This window comes from Rhincodon typus, chromosome 43 (genome assembly GCF_021869965.1).
Source record: "Rhincodon typus isolate 14 chromosome 43, sRhiTyp1.1, whole genome shotgun sequence".
NCBI classification, from domain to species: domain Eukaryota; kingdom Metazoa; phylum Chordata; class Chondrichthyes; order Orectolobiformes; family Rhincodontidae; genus Rhincodon; species Rhincodon typus.
Window position 1 is genome coordinate 6,409,315 of NC_063374.1, and position 23,828 is coordinate 6,433,142.

Sequence of the window (23,828 nt, forward strand, 5' to 3'; positions counted from 1 at the left end):
TCAAGTACACCAAGGTCTGCATTTGATCGTTCCCTTGTGTGTTTCATTTCGCACTGGTACATCCAGGGCCTCTTCTGTGCAGCCAGAGTCTTTGCCCAAACGCAGAGAGAATTTTTTTTTTTTAAATTCACCGTCTGAGCTTCTCAAAGTCGTGTTTCAAGTCCGTGCTAAAGTAAGAATATGAAACTGTAGCAGGCATAGGACGTTCAGTCCGTAACGCAAACCTCTAGTTGGGTCATGTCTGATCAGATGTGGCTCAAACTCCTGTTTCCCTGCATGTGCCCTGTCACCCCGACACCATTGCCAATCAAAAATGTTTCAATGCGCAGAATTGAGCTGACTGGTTAACCGTTAAACGGGCATTTGGCACAGCGTACAAGAGCACTTTAAATTGCTGCCGTTCAGTTGCAATTTGTACTCGAGCAGGGCCAGTCTCGAAGCTCCTGAAATAGGCATGCCTTCATCACCTGTTTGAATGTTACTTGCAGGTGGAACGTCTGCAGAAAATGGTTGTTAAGGTGGAACTGCATGCCAAGTTGAAGCTGTGGGAAAGAAACACTGCTGTCAAAGACGACGTGCCCAAGGAGGTTCTGTGGGCAAATGACCTTCACGAGGACATCCAGCCAGTAGGCAGCCAGCAGCAAGGTACCATTTTAAGTACCTTTTTTGAGATCTGTTAATGATCTTGGATTTGGAGGTGCAGCACTTCTGCAGGTTTCAAACACAGATGGGTATATTCTTTTGTATTTGAATACTACGTGCAATTCTGCTCTCCCTGATGTAGGAAGGATGTTGTAAAACTTGGAAGGGTTCAGAAAAGATTTGCAAGGATATTGCTGGGGTTGAGCTATAGGAAGAGGCTGAATAGGTTGGGGCTATTTTCCCTGGAGCATCAGAAGCTGAGGAGTGACCTTTATAGAGGTTTATAAAATCATGAGGGGAATGGTTAGGGTGAATAGCCAAAGTCTTTTCCCCAGGGTAGGAGAGTCCAAAACTAGAGGGCATAGGTTTAAGGTGAGAGTGGAAAGATTTAAAAGGGACCTAACCTAAGGGGCAACTTTTTCACACAGAGGGTGGTGCGTGTATGGAATGAGCTGCCAGGGGAAGTGGTGGAGGCTGGTACAATTATAACATTTAAAAGGCATCTGGATGGGGACATGAATAGGAAGGGTTTAGAGGGATAGGGGCCAAATGCTGGCAAATGGGAACTAGATTGATTTACGACATCTGGTCAGCATGGACGGGTTGGACAGAAGGGTCTGTTTCTATGCTGTACAACTCTATGACTCTTTGGTCTTGAGTGGATTACTGTGTGATGACTATATAGTGTTGTGAAGGGATGCAGACCCTACTATTTTGGTTCTGGGCCCTTTCACTCTCTCTAGCTGATGGCTGTGGTTAGGCCACCACAGTTACCCTCCTGTTCAAAGACAGCAGATGGGGAAGAATCATTCAAATGTTATTGCTGCCTTTGATGTCTCATCTCAAAAGAGCCCCCCACTCACCAGATTCATGGCTTAAGAACAATCTCTTAACCGAGGCTAAAGCTTTTTGACTGAAACTTTTGAGATCTTCTGTTTTCCGGAGGGAAGCCTCGTTTCATTTTTGGGATCCAGTGGTAGATGTTGTCAGATTTGACATGGGCAAACAAGGTATTGAATTACGGTCAGATTGATTTAACTTGTTTCTGTACATTTATTCTGAACGTTGTTTTATTTTTCTCTTGAATTGCACGTAAAGTCAAAATGTTTGTATTTATGATTAGTTTATATGCATTGAGGGTAAGCAATTGTATGTCTCGATAGCTGGATGCTTTCTGGACACTAAGTGTTCATTTTTGCTTCAGCTGTAACAGTTTTTTCCTCCACCAGAACTTGTGCGTAATCTAATTTAATACTTTGACAAGTATCCAGTGTGTATCATCACAAGAGATGCAGTTTTTCCAATGTTTAAACCAAGGCCCTGCCTGTTCAGAAGTGTGGTTCAATTACACTATTCAGATTTGGGACGATAACTTGACCAGCCACTGGGACAGTTTTCATTCTTTGCCTAACATCACTGAAAGACCCCAAGCTGCTATTTATGTGACTTTTGCCAGTGCTGACCATAGCTACAGCAGTAGCAGTTGCTGACATTAACTCTTGACTGTGTGCTTTGTAAAGTAATTAGCTGTAATCATAGAGTCAGAGTCATAGAGATTTACAACATGGAAACAGATCCTTCTGTCCAACTCTTACGCATTGACCAAATATTCTATGTTAATCTAGTCCCATTTGCCAGCATTTGGCCCATATCCATCTAAACCCTTCCTGTTCATGTACCCATCCAGATGCCTTTAAATGTTGTAATTGTACCAGCCTCCACCACTTCCTCTGCAGCTCATTCCATAAACACATCACCTCTGTGTGAAAAAGTTGCCTCTTAGGTCCCTTTAAATCTGTCCCCTCTCACCTTATACCTATGCCCTCTAGTTTTGGACTCCCCTACCCAGGGGTGGGGGTTGCAAGGAAGACCTTGACTATTCACCCTTTTTCATGCCCTTCATAAAGCCATACAGCACGGAAACAGACCCTTTGGCCCAACCAGTCCGTGTCAAACACAGACCCAAACTAAACTAGTCCCACCTGCCTGCTCCTGGCCCATATCCCTCCAAACCTTTCCTATTCATGTATCTATCCAAATGTCTTTTAAATGTTTTAATTATACCCACATCCACCACTTCCTCAGGAAGTTCACTCCACACAAAAAGACCTCTGTGTAAAAGAGAAACAAAAATTGCCTCTCATGTCTTTTTAAATCTCTCTCGTCTCACCTTAAAGATGTGCCTCCTACTTTTGAAATCCCCCAACCTAGAGAAAAGACAACAACCATTAACCCTATCTATGCCCCTTATTATTTTATAAAATTCTATTGGGTTGCCTGTCAACGTTGTACGCTGAAGGGAAAAAAGTCCAAGCCTATTCAGCCTATCCCTATAGTTCAAACCCAGAACTAAGAGGGAGAGGCTGAATATAGGCTGAGGCTATTTTGTATGTGAAGCCTTGCAATTTGTCCTGTTCTGTTCCTGTTTGACTTTGGACCGGGCCAAAAATGATTGAATGTGAAACCAGCTGAGAAATTTCCATAGGAGATGGCAATAACTTTCTTTGCGAATTTGCAAATTGACGAATTCTCCTGTGGGCTTTATTTTCGTTCAGGAATCAGTTGTAATGAGAATGATAAAATGCACAACCACAGCAGAACAGAAACCAAAACACTCTCTTTTTTGTTCAACTGGGGATTTAGCCACAAGAAAATATCTAATTTAATGCATTCAGAAGCATTTTTTAATATAATATTATCATTTTTTCTATAAGATACCGCACAGATAATAGCATGCAAACTTGGTGCTGATCTGGAGGCTTTGAGACAAACTGTTCAAGGGAAGAGTGAAGAGGTTGATCACAATCTGCTCAGCTACTCTGATTTACTGAACAAAGACCAAGAGCTAAAGATAGCTAACAAGATCTTGTCTAAAGCGGTGGATCATTTCTGTGATCGCAGGGCTGAAACTGTGGCTAGTGGTCAGTGGCCGACTGCAGGTTTGGAGCCACGGTCCTCAACTGAAGAGAGGAAGCCAGGTGTTGGACAGCAGATTGGTGGAGAACCCCCTCAGGCAGCTGAACAGGACCAGACTGAGAGTAGTCACAGGTCAAAGGGACACACCAATCCTGAAAAACACTCAGTGAGATTAAATCCTGCAGAGCTCGCGATGCAAATTAATACTGCTGAACTTGCTGCCAGAATACAGAGGAATCGGCTATTCAGGCATCATCTGTCTGTAGCGTTTGATGAAACGGAATATGAACCATATGGATTACCCGACGTGGTGCAAAAGGGTAGGTTGATGACCTTATTTCTGTACTCTTCTGCAGTTAACTCACCCTGAGGGCTAGTGATTTATGATCCCTTGAACTCTCCCACGACAGCTACAACATGGGGGTAGATACAGAGTAGAGCCCCTGCTACACAGTCCAACAAATGCCCAAACCCTTGCACACATGCTGCTAAGGTAGATAGCACAATTACAGCAAGCTTTTTATTAACCGGCACTTATAGGACCAGGGTTTTACCAGTTGATTGATCAGATATTCTGGTTGATCAAAGGTCTACATAATGAAGTTAAAAAAACACAAAGTTAAAGAAAACATAATGCAGGAAGTATACATCTCAATTTATTTACAACATAAATCACTTAAATAATAATGCAAAATTGCCTGAAATAAAACTATTGGCAGACAGCCTTCTCACTCACACCCTCTGCTGACTACTTGTGGTAATATAATGAGCTTCTGGTATTTGGGGTATATAATTTTTGCCGGTTTATCAAGAGTACCAGTTAAAACAGTTTGCTTTAGTTATTTGTAACTTCTTTGGATGCAGTTTATGTGAAAAGTAAATCCAGTGGGTTTGGTGGAATTCAGGGATGGGAACTAAACGCAGGAGTTTGAATTGCAATCGCAGTTGCAACTTGCAATTTGGTGGGACCACCTTAAAAATCTGGCAATGCACCTCTGACCTTTAAAAGGGAATTGGATAAATACTTCAAAAAGACAAAGTTGGGGATAGCAAAGACTGAATGGGACTAACTTAAAGGACTGCAGCAGGCATAATGAGTGAATGCTTCTGTTGGTGCTGTGATTATGTTTGATCTGCTTTCAGCTCTTGGTATTGCTGGACCCAAAAAGAAACTCTATGCATCTAGCAACATCTCTGGAGAGAGTTAGAGTTAATATGAGTCCAGTATGACTCTTAATATTGGACATGATGCTCACATCTTCTTTCCCCATATGCTGTCAGACCTGCAGCAATCTTTCACACACTGACATAAAGCATTATGATTTCTTTCTCTTTAGACATTACATGCTCGAGTACATTAAGAAATATTTACATATTTTATTAATACATCTGAAAGTCTGCTTGTTGCAGCAAGGGTGTTGGTTCTGTAGCGTTTGAATAATCATAAAATGACTGAAAACTAATTTTTACAATCTGTACTGTACGATCTGATAGTTTTATTTTGGTACCGACTGATCAGTACGTTTTTAGGGAATGAAATATAATTTGGTATTGTGAAACTTATAAAACCTTATAAAACTTATTGAGTCTTTATTTTTAAAGGAAGGTGTGGTACAATTCCTTGAAGCGCTGGGGCCTTTTGCACATCTTTGCATTTACAACACTCTCTCTAAATCGTTGATTATCTCTTAGTCCTCGTCAGGTGTTGTATTGAAGCATCGTGAAGAACACTGTTCCTTACAGGTCAGAAGGGAGATTAATCCTCTGCACAGTGCAAAACCTGACAGTGACAGGAGCAAAGGCCTGATGTTAGCATGTATTGTCAATTCAAACTGTCTATTTAGAAATTAGTTTTCTTGGATCAGTAACAATCAGTGAACCTGGCAGCTTTTGCTTTGGCTGGATGGCCAGTTTTAAGAATGTGAATTGACGTAAAATATCATAGAAACACAAGGATTAAACATGACTGAAATCAAAAAATGCTGGAGATCTCAGCAGATCAGGCAGCATCCATGGAAAGAAAGCAAACTAACGTTTCGAGTCTAAATAACTCTTCAATTCCAATCAATTCAAATTTGCTCCTAGGATTAATCATGATGTGCATTTCAGTTTCCCTGATCTTTTGTACTGTATCCATCAATTCTGCTGAATTGGACTGATTTTTCAACTGGCCATATCTCGATCCCAAGCCTGACTCTTTTTTTTTCTCTCTTCTTAACTATTTTTATTAAATATTTGTAAGCAATTGGTGAGGCCTCTTCTGGGTACTGTGTGCAATTCTGGCCTCAATGCTAATGGAAGGATATTATTTAACTGGAGAGGGTTCAGAAGAGATTTACCAGGAAGTTCCGGGAATGGAGGGCTTGAGTTATAGGGAGCGGCTGGACAGGCTGGGACCTTTTTAACTGGAACATAGGAGGTTGAGGGGTGACCTTTCTGGAGGTTTATAAAATCATAAGGGGTATAAATAAGCTGAAATAGCAAGGGTCTTTTCCCTGGGGTGGGGTATTTCAAAACGGGGGGGCATATTTTTAAGATGAGGGGAGAAAGTTTTTAAAAAGGACCTGAGGGACAATTTTTTTTATATAAAGCGTTTCATGTATGGAATAAACTGCCAGAGGGAAGTGGTGGATGTGGGTACAGTTACAGCATTTAAAAGACGTTTGGAAAAGTACATGAATAGGAACGGTTTGGAGGGATATGGGCCAAACACAGGCAGGTGGAACTAGTTTAGTTTGGGAACATGTTCGGCATTGACTTGTTGGACTGAAGGGTCTGTTTCTGTGCTGTGTGACTATGACTCTGAGTTGGCAGTGATTTGTTTTAAATCTGCACAATTCCTGTGAGTTCTGACGTTAGTTCTTCTATTTTCAGGTTTTGCAGATATCCCTTCTGGTCCTTCCTGCCCACATGTTTTGCGCCGAGCAACTCTAAACTCTACACTTTGACCCCAGCAACAAAGCGAAGGGCAAACTCTATTTGTTTTCTTCAAGGTACTAGGTGTTAGCAGTAGGTACAGAACAATGAATCCTAACTGGCAGCAGTTGAAGGTTTCCAGATGAATGTTTCATGGTCCTTTTATATAACGTGGCATCCGCTTACAGTTCTTGATCTAGTTTTTTTTAATATAAAGTATATATTAAACAGTGAATGCAGATGGCTAACATGTCTGCCTCTCTGAGAGAACTGAATCAGAATTTAAAGTTGCACAGTTTTTTGACACAATGGGTTAATGGCAGGTTTCTTAATGTTTAAGTTCCTTCACTTGATCTTAACTTAATTTATTGAATGTTTATTTTTAAAGGAAGGTTCTGTGGGTATGGCACATTTCCTTGAAGTGTTGGGGCCTTTTGTTCCATGTACACTAATGCACACCTTTGCATTTACAGCACTCTCTCTAAATTGTTGATTATCTTTTAGTCCTCGTCAGGTGTTGTATTGAAACATCGTGAAGAACACTGTGTTCCTTACAGGTCAGAAGGGAGATTAATCCTCTGCAAAGTGCAAAACCTGACAGTGCCAAGAGCAAAGGCCTGATGTTAGCATGTATCATCAATTCAAAGTGTCTTTTGGTAACACAGTACTTGAGTATTGCTGTAAGAAGAGACATGCTGTTGAAGCATTTATTTTGCACTCATCAGGACAGAATCACATGAGTACCAAATTGCAATGGGAGCGATAATTTGTGCCACATGAGAGAAAGTTGATGATTTGGTTGGCATGTGGATTCGGGGTTGACTTGCCTGGTTTGAATTTAAACAAAGACTTGGGGATAGCTGCTCCTGGTACATTCTCCATAGCAACACTTTTATACCAATTAATGTCCACTTGTCAGCCAAAGTACACCTTTTTGTCTCACAATATGTAAATTGTTGTTCCTCTTACAATTTAATGTCCTTGCAGTTCTGTCTTTGATTACAAGACAAAAATCCTCCTTTTACATCAATGCTTGTCTGCTCATTTAAATGATAAATTCATCCTTTTGATCTTGTGCACAATAAGATCAGGATTAATTTTCACAGTGAGAGATGTAGCCACAAAAAGGAATATTGAGCATTTGAGCTTTCAGAAAGAAGGAAATCTTCCCAACTGTCTGCATTGTGTACCTAGTTTATGCAATTGGTGTAGGGATCCACATGAATGGTTTGATTTATTGATGTTTTAATCGGGATTTTGATAAATGTGATGGACAATTTTTTTTATATTCCTGATTTAAATAAATACTGTATCTCTGTTTCAATGTTGTCATTTTCAGACTTTTTAACATGGATGAAAGTATTATTTTCTAGGGCTATTTTGTTCTGTAATAATGCTTCCATTTTGGTTCAGTTACTCAATTCTGATGCACTAAAGGATATGTTACCCCTCAATACTTCAGTTTTGTACAGAACATGACTACAGATCTTGTATTACAGTTGTAAAGTGCACAAACTAATCATGATCTGCTGTGGTTGCAAACATCATGATACACTTTATACTTCCGGATGAAGATATTGAATTTATTTTTATATGTTTCCACTTTCTGTTTGTGTTCCTGTTTTATATGAGCAACGCTCTCATAAGAGTTTATTTGTTGCCTTGTATCCACTGAGAGATGTGACAGTGTGTTATGATTCCATGCAGACAGTGCTGAGTTGGGTCTTCTTGTTACAGTTAGTTTATCAGAAATGTAACAGGCTTTCATATCCAGATTAGAGGAGTCAGTAAAATCTCGAGCAGTTTTGCTGTCTTGCTATTCCTGCACAACCTTAGTAAACAATAGTTAGTAATTTACAACTTCTCAGAGAATAAATTGAATGAAAGATGGTGAATAAACTGTAAAGAATTGTCTCAAACACTAAAATGCTTTTGGAGATAAATATCTGTCGCTGTAACAGATAACTACTAGCCCTGTTAGCAGGAATTTGGTATGGTAAATTGAAGTTGAATTAGACTAAACAGCTTTACCTGCACAGGAACTAGAATATTCTGCATTCTGAAAAACATTGGAAGGCATATTTTGTATTTAACAAAAGAAAACTTCATCCTCCTGAACTGGAACAGTTTATTTGAAATGTTTTCAGTTCAACGTTTTTTTAGTCGCTTGGAGGTACACGTTTTCATTCATTTGGTGTGATTTGTTGAACTGGATTCTAATTGTTGTTTCATTCAATTAGTGGACAAACAAGAAATCCCACATGTTTTAACACTATAGGTTCTTTTCTGGCATTCAAGCAGTCTACCATTGCTGTGTCTTACAATCTATACCAGTGACTGTCCTGGCACCTTGTCTTAATCCAGGGATGATTAGCATGAAAGCATCCATTTTATTTCAACTCTGGGGATGGGACTGTGTATTCCTGAAGGTTTGGTATTTTGGGAATGACCTCTTCACTACTTAGCAGTACTGATATCCATTGGGTAGCTGGATAACCTCAAGATCCGTGGTACTTGGCCCTGCACTGAAACTACTCATTGTGGAGGGTTCGAGCTGGTGTAGCCTGGTTGGAGTCTCCATCTGGTCAGTTGATTGCATGGGAGCTACCATGAATTGGGATATTGATGTGAAGCTTGAGCTTAGCCAGGTAAAATACCCTGATTATGGCAGCCTTGTAGCAATATCTGGAATTCCATGATAGTCTCTGTTTCTCATGTGACCCTTCAGGCTCTGAGGTTTGAACATCATTATCTTTCCAAATTTTTTCTTGCCAGTGGAATTGATTCCAATGTCAACTAAAACAGGAGCAATCATCTTGAGCCCTGATGACTGTCAGCTGTGGTTTCTGTTTTTCCAGAAGTGCATTTGCTTACGACCTTGTGTTTCATCATCTATGTGTAGAAATCTTTCTCATGTCCAGCTGCTCAGAGTTCTTCAATCAGTATAAAGGTGTCCTCACATCAGAGGTTCAATATGAACCATATAAGCTGTAATCCTCGCGTTCTTCACACTGCTTTCAGCTGCTAAGGTTACTTTCATGTGGACAATCAAATGACTAATGACACTGAAAGAAATAAAACTGTGTAATGGTACAGTGGAAAGTATGAAATGGTGTGTGTGATGTTTTCCTGATTAAAGCCGCACTAGATATGTGACAGAGGCTTTGATGAAAAGTGAACTTTCTTGTGATGACCTCATTCCTGCAGAATATGTGGTGGGTTATCCAACCTTTTCTGACTGTGCTTCAAATTGCAAAATCTTTGGGTGCAATTTGCTCTCTATTTTGCAGTGTTTTTGAATACTACTGAAATATCTCCATGAGCTGCAGTATCCTGTCACCAAGTGCCCCTTTGTTTACATGTGCACAGTACATGACAGTGACCCATCTATATCAAGCTGGCTTCTAGAGTGAGCAAAACCTCTGACACTCCTGTTTATATCAGTCAGCTAGGACTTCCTGACTGGGACTATTAATCTGGCCCAATCAGGGAATTCATAATCTATGCAATCCACCTGGCTGACATCACCCCAATCACTACATCCCTCCCCATCTGAGTCCTGGGACGTAGACCTGTTCTTTTCCCTATAGGTTCTCCTGGGGCATCTTTACACCAGGTCTGTTAACTTCGACTCTGCCTTGGATACTGGCGACGTGTACCGGACCACAACCTGCCTCTTCCTCCCGGAGCATCTTGGCCAAAACTCCTCAACTTCAAGTTGTAATGGCATTGAGGCTGTGATATCTGCCATGTCCTTCTTGCTCCTTCATTGCTAGGCGGAGAGGGTGAACCCACGGGTCTGACAGCCTCGCTAGATGTTCTGAGGGGCCGGGTATGTTTTGCTTCTCCCCCGTTTTGTGAGCTTGCTGCTTTCATTTGGTCCACGTGCTCGTTCAGGACCATTTCACCTCCTCGAACTTTGTGTGTCATGGGACCTGACCTCGCGTCGACCAAGCCTTTTACCCATGCAGGGCCATTCCTGTGGTTTCGACACCAAACTTTGTGTCCTGTGAAGTAAACTGTCTCGCGCACTCAGAAGAGTCTTCTGTCTGGCATTGGCATTTCTGATGGTGTGGATGTCTCCAGGTTAAATCTAATCTTCCCTGACCTGGTGGGAGGGAGACTGAAATGGCGTCAGCAACACCGTTGCTGGACACAAGACTCCACTAAGCAAAAGAGACAGTTTACTTCAGGGGATGAAGTTTCGTGGAGGAACCACGGGAATGTCCCTACATGGGTAAGGGGCATGGTCGACGTGAGATCCGGTCCAGTGACTTATAAAGTTTGAATAGGTGCGACAGTCCTGAACAAGCATGTGGACCATATAAAAGCTGCAAGCTTGCAGTGTGAGAGCAAAACGTGCTGTGCTCCTCGACAGCCTTTCCTACTGTTCTGGAACCTGAGAGTTCTCCCTGTCTCCCCAGGACAAGCTACAAAAAAATAGCACCAGGACTTGGAGGAGAAGGGATGTAGTGATTGTAACGAGGTCAGTCTGTTGGACATTTATAGAATATGGGTTCCCTGATTGGATCAGTTCAACAGCCCCAGTCAGGGAGCCCTGGCTGACCGATACGAACAGGAGTGACCTGGATCAGTGTCAAGGACTCCAGCTGTAAATAAAGAGTGACTTGGTCATGGGATACCACCCTCTCTGGAATTATTTCAGTCATAAGTGTGATATTTTGGACTGGCAATATTTTGAGTAAGTGTGGGAAGTGGAGTTCTCACTGCTCTCCTGAGTCAGTTATCATCAGCAATCATTCACTGATGACTACCCACCTAGGAAATTCTGTGTCACTGGTCATGGGTTTTGCTATTTCCCACAGAACTCAAAGAATTGCAGATGCTGGAAATCAGAAACAAAAACAGAAATTGCAGAACTGTTCTGAAGAAGGGTCACTGGACCCAAAATGTTAACGCTGCTTTCTTTCCACAGATACTGCCAGACCTGCCAAGTTTTTCCAGTAATTTCTGTTTTACTTTGAGGAAGGGTCACCAGACTTGAAACATTAACTCTGCTTTCTCTTCATAGATGCTGCCCGACCTGCTGAGTTTTTCTAGCAGCATCTGTTTTTGTTTGTTTTTCTTTTGATTTAGCCGCTAACGTGGCTGATGAGCTGTATCTCATACCCCATATTTGCCAGCTGTATCTAAGAGTTCGACTTGGTCCTTCGTTTTGGATCGCCAATGAACCTCGGAGCTAATATTTTAGCCCTGGCCAGAACATGAGCAGGGTCATTGGAGTGTTGCCGTTATAGGGAACTTGATGTGTGAAAATTAGATACTGCATTTTACAATGTGACTATTAAAAAGAGATAACAAAGGGTGGAGCTGAAGGAACAGGAAAGCTGACATTTCGGATCGGGACCTTTCTTCAGAAAAAAGCTCATTTAAAATTTATTAAAAATTGTTTTTTCAATGGTTGTGAAATGTTTCTGTGGCGTTTAGGGATGGGTTGGAAGAGGTGCTAGCTCAATGCAAATTCCAAACCTTCAAGACTCCTTGTCTAGAAGGGATGGCTCTATTAAGTGACAGGAGTCGCTAGCCAATCGAGATTGTCGCTAGGAGAAGATGACCCAATTAGCGTTGGGGCTGGTGGGTGAGTGACAAGCCGGAAGGCCCATCGGAACCGGAACATTAGAGGAACGGGCCAATCAGAGAGCGCCAGTGGGCGGGACGTTTGAGTTAATCCAAGTACGCAGGAGCCGCCATCTTGTGAGGACCCGTTGGGTGGGCGGGACGGGGCTTTAATTTTAATTAAAACTTTTTTCGGCATTCATTAGACTGACTTTTTCTTCTCGATTGAGAGAACAAAAAAAAATGGTAAAAATATTTATCGGGAATCTGCCGCGCATTGCAACGAAAGAAGAGATTAAGGAGTTATTCGAGAAGTACGGCAAACTGACCGAGTGCGACATCATCAAGGTGAGGGGGAATTAAGCGGATAAAGTAACTCATCTGAAAAACGTCGTTTGATGCCTACGTCTTCCTTTTTTTAAAGATAAACGAACACTTTTTTTGATTTGAAGTGCGGGGAAGAAATGAGGTGATGGACCAATGTAAATGCAAGGGTGTTACACTGAACTCCTTCCCCAGTCCCACTGAATGGGCGCCCATAGTCCTTGAGTCAACCCATGGCACACCTGCACCATTCTGGGGAAGCCTATAGTGGAGGGGAGGAAGAGAGAACGAGAGGGACGTTCCCATTCTCTGTGGAGAGTTGTTCACCAATATTACAGTCCGAGTGTCATTATATCCTCCCAATCTGCCTCCAACATTGGGCAGGAGATAATTGGATGAATGACTTCCATGACCAGTGATGCAAAGTCTACTGCTGTTGTGGCACTGAAGAATGCAATAGATTCTCAGCATTGGTTTCGTGTTTGAGCTAGGTCACTTGCTTTCAGGACCTACTTTAGAGACTTGAGCGTGAGAATCTAGACTGGTTCTCCAGTGCCATTACTGACAGTGTACTGTGCCCATCTTTCAGAAGAGTGGGTCGACCAAGATCTCGTTTGTGTTCTTCGGACATGACCACTATTTCAAAGATGATCAGTGAAAGTTATCCCCTGGTGATCTGAACAATATCTAGCCCTCCGTTAGGACATGGAAAACATTATTTGGCCTTTACCCCATTGCTGTTTGTAGGAGCTCACTATATTGCAGAATTGGTTGTCATGCTTTTACATTACAATGAGGATACTTCTGAACTACTTAATTGGCTAGAAAGTGCTTTGAGTTTACAATGTTTATGAAGATTTTGACAAGGAAGTGAATGTATAATAGCCAAGTTTGCAAATATCACCAAAATAGGTGGGAAGGCAAGTGTTGAGGATGATGCTGAGGTGGGATACAGACAGGTTAAGTGAATTTTCAATAAACTTGACAGAATATAATGTGGGAAAACATAAGGTTATGCACTTTAGCACGAAGAATAGCGGAACTGAATATTTAAATAAGTAAAGGCTGGAAAACTATGGCACAGACGAATTTCAGAGTCCTCATGTAAATCACAAAAAGCTAACATATGAGTTCAGGTAATTGGAAAGGCAAATGGACTGTGTTCTTCGTTTCAAAGGGATTAGAGTATAAAAAAGAAGTTTCGCTAAAATATAGAGGGCACTTGTTAGATGACAGCTGGAATACTATGAACAGTTTTGGGCTCCTTGTCAAAGATATATTAGAAGATGATCTTGAAATTGAAATTATAACCATCAGGTAAACTATAAAGATCAGATGTGTTGAGAAACTCAAACGTGTTCTCCTTGAGAGAGAGGGAGACTGGGATGTATTAAAGGTTTTAATGAGCATCTGAAACCTCCATAAGATCAAAAATGTAGGAGTTGCAAGAAGACTATCTAGCCCATCAAGTCTACTCTGCCATTCACTGAGATTATGGATGATCTGACATTTTTAAAACTCCACTTTCCTGCCTTTTTCGCATAACCCTTGATTCTTTTGCTGATTAAAAATCTGTCCATCTCAGCTTTGATTGTACTTAATGACTTAGCCTTGACAGACTTCTGTGGTAAAGAATTCCACATGTTCCACAGAATTCTGAGAGAAGAATTTCTTCCTCATTTCTGTCTTAACTAGGTAGCTCCTTACTCTGAGATTATACCTTCTGGTCTTAGACTCACCAATATCGAGAAAAATGCCTCTGCATCTACCCTCTGAAGGCCACTAAGAATCTTGAATGTTTCAATAAGTTCGCCTCTTATTCTTCTAAATTCCATTGAGTACAAGCCCAACTATTCAACCTCTCCTTGTAAAATCCCTAATATCTGGACTGCCATCAACCAGGATGTCTTTCCTTAGATAAGGGAACCAAATTGTTCCCAGTCTTTGAGTAGTGATCTAGCAGGTGTTTTATACAGTCTTAGCATACAAGGCTCTAGTTAGGTCACACCTGGTATATTGTGAACAAATGGCTGTGAAAGTGTTTTGGCAATAGTACCGAAGACCTGTGCTCCATAACTACTCATGCCTCTAGTCAACCTGTTCCAGCACAGCTACAGCACTAACATCAACTCAGTAATTTGGGAATTGCCCAAGTATGTTAGTCCTCAAGAAGTCGCACAAATTCAAACCAACCAATTATTGTGGTGTCAGTCTTTTCTCAACCATCAGCATGGTGAATCTGCTCACTGACATGGCTGCTGAGCATCTAAATGCATTACATCGTTTGTCCACATATGGATAAAGGACCTGAATTCCGGAGGGGCAGTGAGAGAATCAAGGTAATGTTTGATTCAGAATGGAATAAAAGGGTGCCAGCAAAGCTGGAGTCACTGAGAATCATGGGGAAATCCTCCACTGGTTGGCATCATGCCTATCAAAGAGGAAGATGGTTTTGGTTAGAGATAGCAAGGACTGCACATGCTGGAGTTAGAGTCAACACAGTGTGGAGCTGGAGGAAGACAGCAGGACAGGCAGCATCAGAGTAACAGGAAAGTCGACGTTTCGGATCGGGATCCTTCAGGATTGGGGAAGGGTCAAAGGGAGCTGGGAAATAAATAGAAGGAGGAGGGGTGGTGATAGGTATTTGCAGGTAGGGAGTAGTGGGGATTGGTCAGTGGGACCAATCTATCTTTTATTTGGATAGATGGGGAAGAAAATGGACAGGTTGTGTCCGGTCAAGGAAGCAGGGTTGAGAGGGAGGGTTGGATGTGGGATGAGGCTGGGGCTGGGGAGATTTTAAAACTGGTGAATTCTATGTTCAGGCCGTCGAGCTGTAGGCTCCCGAGGTGGAATATGAGTGTTGTTCTTCCAGTTTGCAAGTGGTGTCATTGTGACACTGGAGGAGGCCCAGGATGGACCTGTCATCAAGGGATTGGCGGGGATAGTTAAAATGTTTTGCAACCAGAAGTGTTGATTATTGCATACAGAGCACAGATGCTCCACGAATTGGTACCTGAGTCTGCACTTGGTCTCACCGATGTACAGGAGGCCTCATTGAGAGCAACGGATAGAGTAAACCAGGTTGGAGAATGTACAGGTGAACCCCTGTCTGATGTGGAAAGTTTGTTTTGGGTCTTGGATGGAGGTGCAGGGGCAGGTGTAGCACCACCTGTGGTTGCAGGGAATGATGCCGGGTGTGGTGGGTTTATTGGGGAGTGTGGAGCAAACGAGGGAGTCGCGGAGTGACTACGAAAGGCAGATAGGGGTAGAGAGGGAAATATCTCTTTGGTGGGGTTGGATTGAATGTGGCAGAAGTGGTTTTGGTTGTTGGAGATCAATCATCTCTGTCATAGGACATCCGGGGGAAACATCCTTAGCCAAACCATCTTCAGGTTCTTCATGATGACCTTCCCACCTTGTATCACTGGAACTGGGGAATCAGAATTCTCTCTGAAAATCTTTTTGTGGACCTCTGAGGTCTGTGCGTGGCAGCGACATCTGGAACTGGGAGTCAATACTGCGATCTGCATCAGCACACCATTTGCCATGTGTGGAACAGCACTGAATGTGCATAATCACCATGGCCTGCAGAGGTTCAAGATGACAGCTCACCGCTTCCTTCTCAAGGGCAATAAGGCAGCAGCAATAATGGCTGGCCTAGTTAATGACACCCTCACCGTATGAATACATTTTTAAAAATCTTGCCTTAAATAAAGAGACTTGGACAGTACTCCAGTTGTGGCTTCTCTGACGTTCTATACAATTGTAGAGAAACATCCCTACTTTTATATTCCATTCTCCCTTCAATAAATGACAATGTTCTGTTAGCCTTCCTAATCACTTTTTGCACCTATCAGCTGTACTAACTTTGTGATTCATTTCACAGATCATCCAGTTCCCTTTGTACCTCAGCATTCTGCAGTTTCTGCACTTAAATAATATGCTGCTTTTCTATTCCTGCGTTAGTGTACAAGTTCATATTTTGCTATATTATACATTATTGTGGATTTTCTGTCTACTCATTTAACCTTTTGCTGACTCCTTATGTTCTCTTCACAACTTACATTCATATCAGTCATTGTACGATCAGCTAGTTTTACAGTCATATGCTTGGTTCCTTTATCCTAATTAATTAAATAACTAGTGCATAGTTGAGACCTCAGGACCAATCTCTTTGTCACTCCACTCGTCATATCTTGCAGTGTGAAAATGATCCATATATCTCTGCTTTCTGCTTCCTGTTGACTAACCAAACTTCTGACTACATTGTTGTGTTGCCACAATACCATAAGCTTTTTTTTATGCAGTAATCCTGTGATTTGGCATCTTGTCAGATGCCTTTTGGAGTAAGTGCAGCATGTCCACAGGTTCTGCTTTTCCGCATTGCTACTTAGTTTCTCAAAAAACATCCGATAAGTTAGTCAAATATGATTTGCCTTTCACAAAGTCACATCCATTCTGCTTAGTTGCATTGAGATTGTCTAATGAGCTGCAATATCATCCTTAAATATTCTAGCATATTTGACAGATGTTAAGATAGTTTAGCCTGTACTTTCCTGCTTTCTGCTCCACCCTTTGAATAAAGGAGTCACTGGCTTTTTTCCAGTCTGATGTGCCCTAGCCAGGATCGAGAGAACTTTGGAAAATTAGAACAATTGCATATCATTTTTCAGTAACAGCAGCTGTTAAGACCCTAGGATGAAGTCCATTGCGACCTTCTTAGTCCTAATAAATTTCTCAGAACTTTTTTTCCAGATGAACCTAATTTGTTTTCAGTTCTCCCCTGTGTTCACCTCCAGATCCACAATTATTTGTGCCCTTTCCAATAAGGATAGATGTAAACTATCTGCTTGTATGATCTGCTATTTCCATATTTCCCATTATTCCCAAGACTGGGCATCCATGAGACGCTGTGGGCCATCAACAGCAACAGAATTGTACTCCAACACAATCTGTAACCTCATGGCCCGGCATATCCTCCACTCAACCTGACCATCAAGCCAGGGGATCAACCCTGGTTCAATGAACAGTGCAGGAGGGCATTGCAGGAGCAGCACCGGGCATACCTGAAGATGAGGTATCAACCTGGTGAAACCACCAAACAGGACTACTTGGCATGCAAAACAGCGAAAGCAGCAAGTGATAGACAGAGCTAAGCAATCCCACAACCAACGGATCAGATCTAAGCTGTGCAGTCCTGCCACATCCAGTGGTGAATGGTGGGGGAGAATTAAACAACTCACTGGAGGAGGAGGCTCCACAAATATCCCCATCCTCAATGATGGAAGAGCCCAGGATATCAGTGCAAAAGATAAGGCTGAAGCATTCGCAGCAATCTTCAGCCAGAAGTGCCGAGTGCATGATCCATCTCGGCCTCCTCCAGTGGTCCTCACCATTACAGATACCAGTCTTCAGCCAATTCGGTTCACTCCTCTTGATATCAAGAAACGATTGGAGACACTGGATACTGCAAAGGCTACCGGCCCTGACAACATTCCGGCAATAGTACTGAAGACTTGTACTCCAGAACTTGCTGCTCCCTAGCCAAACTGTTCCAGTACAGTTACAACACTGGTATCTACCCGACAATGTGGAAAATTGCCCAAGTATGTCCTGTACATAAAAAGCAGGACAAATCCAATCCGATCAATCACCCCCCCATCAGCCTACTCTCGATCATCAGTAAAATGATGGAATGTGTCATCAACAGTGCTATCAAGCAGCACCTGCACAGAAATAACCTGCTCAGTGACGCCCAGTTTGGGTTCCACCAGGGCCACTCCGCTCCTGATCTCATTACATCCTTGGTTCAAACATGGACAAAAGAGCTGAATTCCAGAGGTGAGGTGGGAGTGACAGCCCTTGATATCAAGGCTGCATTTGACCCAGTGTGGCATCAAGGAGCCCTAGCAAAACTGGAATCAATGGGTATCAGGGGGCAAACTCTCCGGTGGTTGGAGTCGTACCTGACACATAGGAAAATGGTTGTGGTTGTGGGAGGTCAATCATCTCAGCTCCAGGACAACTCTGCAGGAGTTCCTCAGGGTAGTGTCCTAGGCCCAACCATCTTCAGCTGCATCATCAATGATCTTCCCTCCATCATCAGGTCGGAGTGGGGATGTTCACCAATGATTGCACAATGTTCAGCACCATTCGTGACTCCTCAGATACCGAAGCAGTCCATGTTCACATGCAACAAGATCTGGATGATATCCAGGCTTGAGCTGACAAGTGGCAAGTGACATTTGCCCTACACAAATGACAGGCTATGACTATCACCAATAAGAGACAATCTAACCACCGTCCCTTGACATTCAATGGTGTAACCATCACTGAATCCCCCGCTATCAACATCCTGGGGGTTACCATTGACCAGAAACTCAACTGGACTCACCACATAAACACAGGAGGAGGTGTTAGCAATTCTGGAAGGTGTGAAAATAGATAAGTCCCCTGGGCCGGATGGGATTTATCCTAGGATTCTCTGGGAAGCTAGAGAGGAGATTGCAGAGCCTTTGGCTTTGATCTTTATGTCGTCATTGTCTTCAGGAATAGTGCCAGAAGACTGGAGACTAGCAAATGTTGTCCCCTTGTTCAAGAAGGGGAGTAGAAACAACCCTGGTAATTATAGACCAGTGAGCCTTACTTCGGTTGTGGGTAAAGTGTTGGAAAGGATTATAAGAGATAGGATTTATAATCATCTAGAAAGGAATAATTTGATTAGGGATAGTCAACACGGTTTTGTGAAGGGTAGGTCGTGCCTCACAAACCTTATTGAGTTCTTCGAGAAGGTGACCAAACAGGTGGATGAGGGTATAGCGGTTGATGTGGTGTATTTGGATTTCAGTAAAGCGTTTGATAAGGTTCCCCACGGTAGGCTATTGCAGAAAATACGGAGGCATGGGATTGAGGGTGATTTAGCGGTTTGGATCAGAAATTGGCTAGCTGTAAGAAGACAGAGGGTGGTGGTTGATGGGAAATGTTCATCCTGGAGTTCAGTTACTAGCGGTGTACCTCAAGGATCTGTTTTGGGGCCACTGCTGTTTGTCATTTTTATAAATGACCTGGATGAGGGCGTAGAAGGATGGGTTAGTAAATTTGCGGATGACACCAAAGTTGGTGGAGTTGTGGATAGTGCAGAAGGATGTTGTAGGTTGCAGAGGGACATAGATAAGCTGCAGAGCTGGGCTGAGAGGTGGCAAATGGAGTTTAATGCGGAAAAATGTGAGATGATTCACTTTGGAAGGAGTAACAGGAATACAGAGTACTGGGCTAATGGTAAGATTCTTGGTAGTGTGGATGAGCAGAAAGATCTCGGTGTCCATGTGCATAGATCACTGAAAGTTGCCACCCAGGTTGATAGCGTTGTTAAGAAGGCGTACAGTATGTTAGGTTTTATTGGTAGAGGGATTGAGTTTCGGAGCCATGAGGTCATGTTGCAGCTGTACAAAACTCTGGTGCGGCCGCACTTGGAGTATTGCGTACAGTTCTGGTCACCGCATTATAGGAACGATGTGGAAGCATTGGAAAGGGTGCAGAGGAGATTTACCAGGATGTTGCCTGGTATGGAGGGAAGGTCTTATGAGGAAAGGCTGAGGGTTTTGAGGCTGTTTTCGTTAGAGAGAAGAAGGTTAAGAGGTGACTTGATAGAGACATACGAGATGATCAGAGGATTAGATAGGGTGGACAGTGGGAGCCTTTTTCCTCGGATGGTGATGGCTAGCACGAGGGGACATAGCTTTAAATTGAGGGGTGATAGATATAGGACAGATGTCAGAGGTAGGTTCTTTACTCAGAGAGTAGTAAGGGCGTGGAATGCCCTGCCTGCAAAAATAGTAGACTCGCCCACTTTAAGGGCATTTAAATGGTCTTTGGATAAACATATGGATGATAATGGAATAGTTTAGGTTAGATGGGCTTCAGATTGGTTTCACAGGTCGGCGCAACATCGAGGGCCGAAGGGCCTGTACTGCGCTGTAATGTTCTATGTTCAGTTGTTACAGGAGCAGACCAGAAGCTAGGAATACTGCGGCGAGTAACTCACCTCCTGACTCCTCAAAGCCTGACCGCCATCTACAAGGCACAAGTCAGGAGTGTGATGGAATACTCCCCACTTGCCTGAATGAGTGCAGCCCTAACAACACTCAAGAAGCTCAACGCCATCCAGGACAAAGCAGCCCGCTTGATTAGCACTACATCCACAAACATTCACTCCCTCCACCACTGACGCTCAGTAACAGCAGTGTGTACTGTCTACAAAATGCACTGTAGAAATTCACCAAAGATCCTCAGACAGCACCATCCAAACCCACGACCACTTCCATCTAGAAGGACAAGGGCAGCCGATATATGGGAACACCACCACCTCCAAGTTCCCCTCCAAGTCACTCACCGTCCTGACTTAGAAATATATCGCCGTTCCTTCACTGTCACTGGGTCAAAATCCTGGAATTCCCTCCCTAATAGCATTATGGGTCAACCCACAGCAGGAGGAATGCGGCGGTTCAAGAAGGCAGCTCACCACCACCACCTCGAGCAACTAGGGATGGGCAAGGAATGCTGGCCATCCAGCGTCGCCCACATCCCACAAAATGAATAAAAAAAATTAATTTCTTAGACTCACTTTCTAGAGGATTTGTGTTCGCTTTAGTTACTGTTTTCAAGTGCCTGTTGAAATTCTTCCTGTTTTTGCTACATTTCTCTCTCACTCTTAATTTCTTCCACCTAATTAATATCTTAGTCTGTCTTTATTGTTCTTGATATTCTGCTCGGTCTTCTGATTTGCCACTCACCTATGTAAATTGATATGCATTCCCTTTCAATTTGGTACTACCTTCAACTTTAGTTAGCCATGGATGGTAAGTCCTTTCCTTTGGGCAGAGGTCTTTCTTTCTAATTGGAGCGTACCTCTTCTGAGCATTTTGAAATATCTTCTTAAACAAGGAGTTATGTCTTAATTTGTTGGAAGAGTGGAATTAGAGCTCTCAGTTTTTAGAGATATACCAAAAAAGCAAAGTGAAGGAGGACTCTTGTTAGATGCCCTGGTTCAAAAGATCATGGGAAGTGATGAGCTAATCATGCTGCTGTTCTCATACAGGGTAACACAGGACTGGGTGGCAGGGAAAAATTAAAATGTCACCACTTTTTTTTGCTTGATAGAATTATGGCTTTGTGCACATGGAGGATAAAGAGGCAGCAGATGAGGCGATCAAGAACCTTCATCACCACAAACTGCACGGGCTTCCCATCAACGTCGAAGCCAGCAAGAGCAAGGTGAAGACCTCAACCAAGCTGCACGTCAGTAACATTGGAGCCGAGTGCACGAACCAAGAGCTGCGGGCTAGGTTCGAAGAGTATGGGCCTGTCATCGAGTGTGACATTGTCAAGGACTATGCCTTTGTGCACATGGAGCGGGAGGAAGATGCCATGGAAGCCATCCGAGGCTTTGATGGCACTGAGTTTAAAGGTGAAATTGCTGGAGGGTAGTGGGCGGGGACATGGTATCAGCTTGGGCACCGGCCACACCAAGCAAGGATACCGCTGCAGTACTGACTGCTCCTGTTTAGAATCCCATAGTATTCCCTGTTGTGGATGGCAAGTGGAACAACAGAGGCAGTAATTGACATCTTTTCGAAAAAATGTCAGTTACTCTGTCCCTCCCCAAATACCTGTATGGTAAAATACTAGAAGCTTCAAAAATTACCTGATCTTCGCAAGTCCTGGTTCTGTTCTGTCATCTACGTCCACACTTAACTGATTAGTAGATGTTGTATGTTGTTGTTTTTAATCAGTTTCTGGTGAAGCATAGTGAGGTTCTGACCGTTGCATCATAAAAATCCTCATTCACATTCCAAGTATTTACTGATTGGACAAACTATTTGACAATACACCTGACCTGGTGGGGAGAGGGATTTAAATCTACATAAGCTGCTGACCACTATTGAATGACCTCCCTTTCCCCTCCCCCAACATTTGGGAGTGGCGCTTGCTGATGTTCATTGAAAACAGAGTTGATACTTCCCACAGTTGTATTGATCGCCTGTAAGGGACTGACAGATGAATGAAGACTTACCTGTTTGAATGCTGCAGGTAGGTCTAGCATTCCCGAGGTGTGACTGGTTCAGGAGAACTTGAGGGTCTGATAATTTCCCTAAGTGAGTAGTATTGGGATCATTCACTGTACTTTCTTTCATGTCTCTTAGTTTTTTAGTTCTGTTCTCACAGTGGTCGGGTGGTATTCATCTCATGTCTATTAGCTGCATTTCGGGCTTTGTAACTGACAGCTGTAGAGTAGATGATGTAGTGAGAGGAGGACTGGTTTCAGCACTGTTTCCCAGCTCAAAAAGCCCATTATCTCGACTTGGAGGTGAAACCAGCCATACAGGAGAAACATTGTACTCCAGTTGAAGTTGTTGCAATCAGGAGAAAACTCATAATAATGGAATTATCTACTTTTAAGAGAAAGCACTCAATGTTCGCAAGTTCTAGCAAATGATCAAAAAGCTTGCATAAACTATAGCCCGGTTGCATCAGCTAGAGATGTGAAAAACCCATTCACTGGTAGATAAGTTACAATAATTGAGCTGGAGAGACACTACATTTCAAATGGAAGATCAGCAATTTCACTATCGACTGCTGAGATTACTGTGCATCACTGGGATTGAAATTAAGTGCTGAGATTGCGTTGATGCTACTGCCCATAGTGGTTTGTCGGCAGACAGCTGCTCTCCTGTTCATTTGCTGTCTATTTGTCTGGGATGGCACTCCCAAAACCTGCCGCCACAAGAGCTGAACTAGGACCGTTTTTCAGCAGTGGGCTACTGGAGTTAGCAAGTGTATTCTATTTGATGACATGACGTGTGCATTAAAGGGGTAATTCAGCAATGCTGCATTCCCAGTAATGCCACACACAAGGAGAGCGCACAGACTGGAGTTGGAACTCTGGAAATTTGTCACTAATCCTTGGGCCGAACCCAATGGAATGCACCATCATGGCATTACTCCAAGTGCCTCTGTTTCAGAGCAGCGTCTGAACCTGTAAAGCTACCAGGCTCCTGCTGAAGCAGGTTAGAACTTGGTCTTTTCCCAATTGGTCCAATTTGAAAATAATACAGTGCTGCTGCCTGCACAGTTCAGAAGGTTTATTGAGAGAATGGCTGGTTGTAATATCAAGTCGATCTCTTCTGTTCCTCTTCCTGTCTTTCATGTTCTTAGTGGTGTCATTGATGTTAATTCATGTCCATCTGCAACCAGGAGCTGATCACCAGGTGGTCCTCAAAGCAAAAATAACTCCTTTTTGTGCTTGAGTTTGTTCTGTATGAAATTCCTGCACCTGGGAGTGTTCTCAGCACTTGTTGCCTCACTAAATAAAAACCAAAAGAACTGCGGATGCTGTAAATCAGGGACAAAAACAAAGTTGCTGGAAAAGCTCAGCAGGTCTGGCAGCATCTGTG

General features: G+C 42.8%; 2 protein-coding genes across 9 annotated transcripts in view; both read left to right on the forward strand.

Annotated features, from left to right (window-relative positions):
* The window catches only part of si:dkeyp-115e12.6 (centromere protein F), a 43,987-nt gene extending 36,189 nt beyond the window's left edge, over nucleotides 1-7,798 (forward strand). For both annotated transcript variants that reach the window (XM_048619698.1, XM_020534951.2), the window contains exons 13-15: nucleotides 489-645; nucleotides 3,357-3,878; nucleotides 6,433-7,798. In XM_048619698.1, the coding sequence (XP_048475655.1) occupies nucleotides 489-645; nucleotides 3,357-3,878; nucleotides 6,433-6,506 (753 nt within the window). In that variant the 3' untranslated portion in view covers nucleotides 6,507-7,798. The remainder of the gene's footprint in view (nucleotides 1-488; nucleotides 646-3,356; nucleotides 3,879-6,432) is intronic.
* A 4,382-nt stretch (nucleotides 7,799-12,180) lies between these two features.
* Nucleotides 12,181-23,828, forward strand: part of LOC109936341 (RNA-binding protein 4-like) — a 61,872-nt gene continuing 50,224 nt past the window's right edge. For 5 of the 7 annotated variants that reach the window (XR_007266057.1, XR_007266056.1, XM_048619792.1 and 2 more), the window contains exons 1-2: nucleotides 12,216-12,399; nucleotides 21,535-21,841. Coding sequence is in view for 5 of the 7 variants with exons in the window: in XM_048619792.1 (XP_048475749.1) it covers nucleotides 12,295-12,399; nucleotides 21,535-21,841 (412 nt within the window). In the remaining 2 variants the exon portion in view is untranslated. Of the gene's footprint in view, nucleotides 12,400-21,534; nucleotides 21,842-23,828 lie in introns of all 7 variants that reach the window. The other 2 variants (XM_020534953.2, XM_020534955.2) reach the window with 2 other exon arrangements.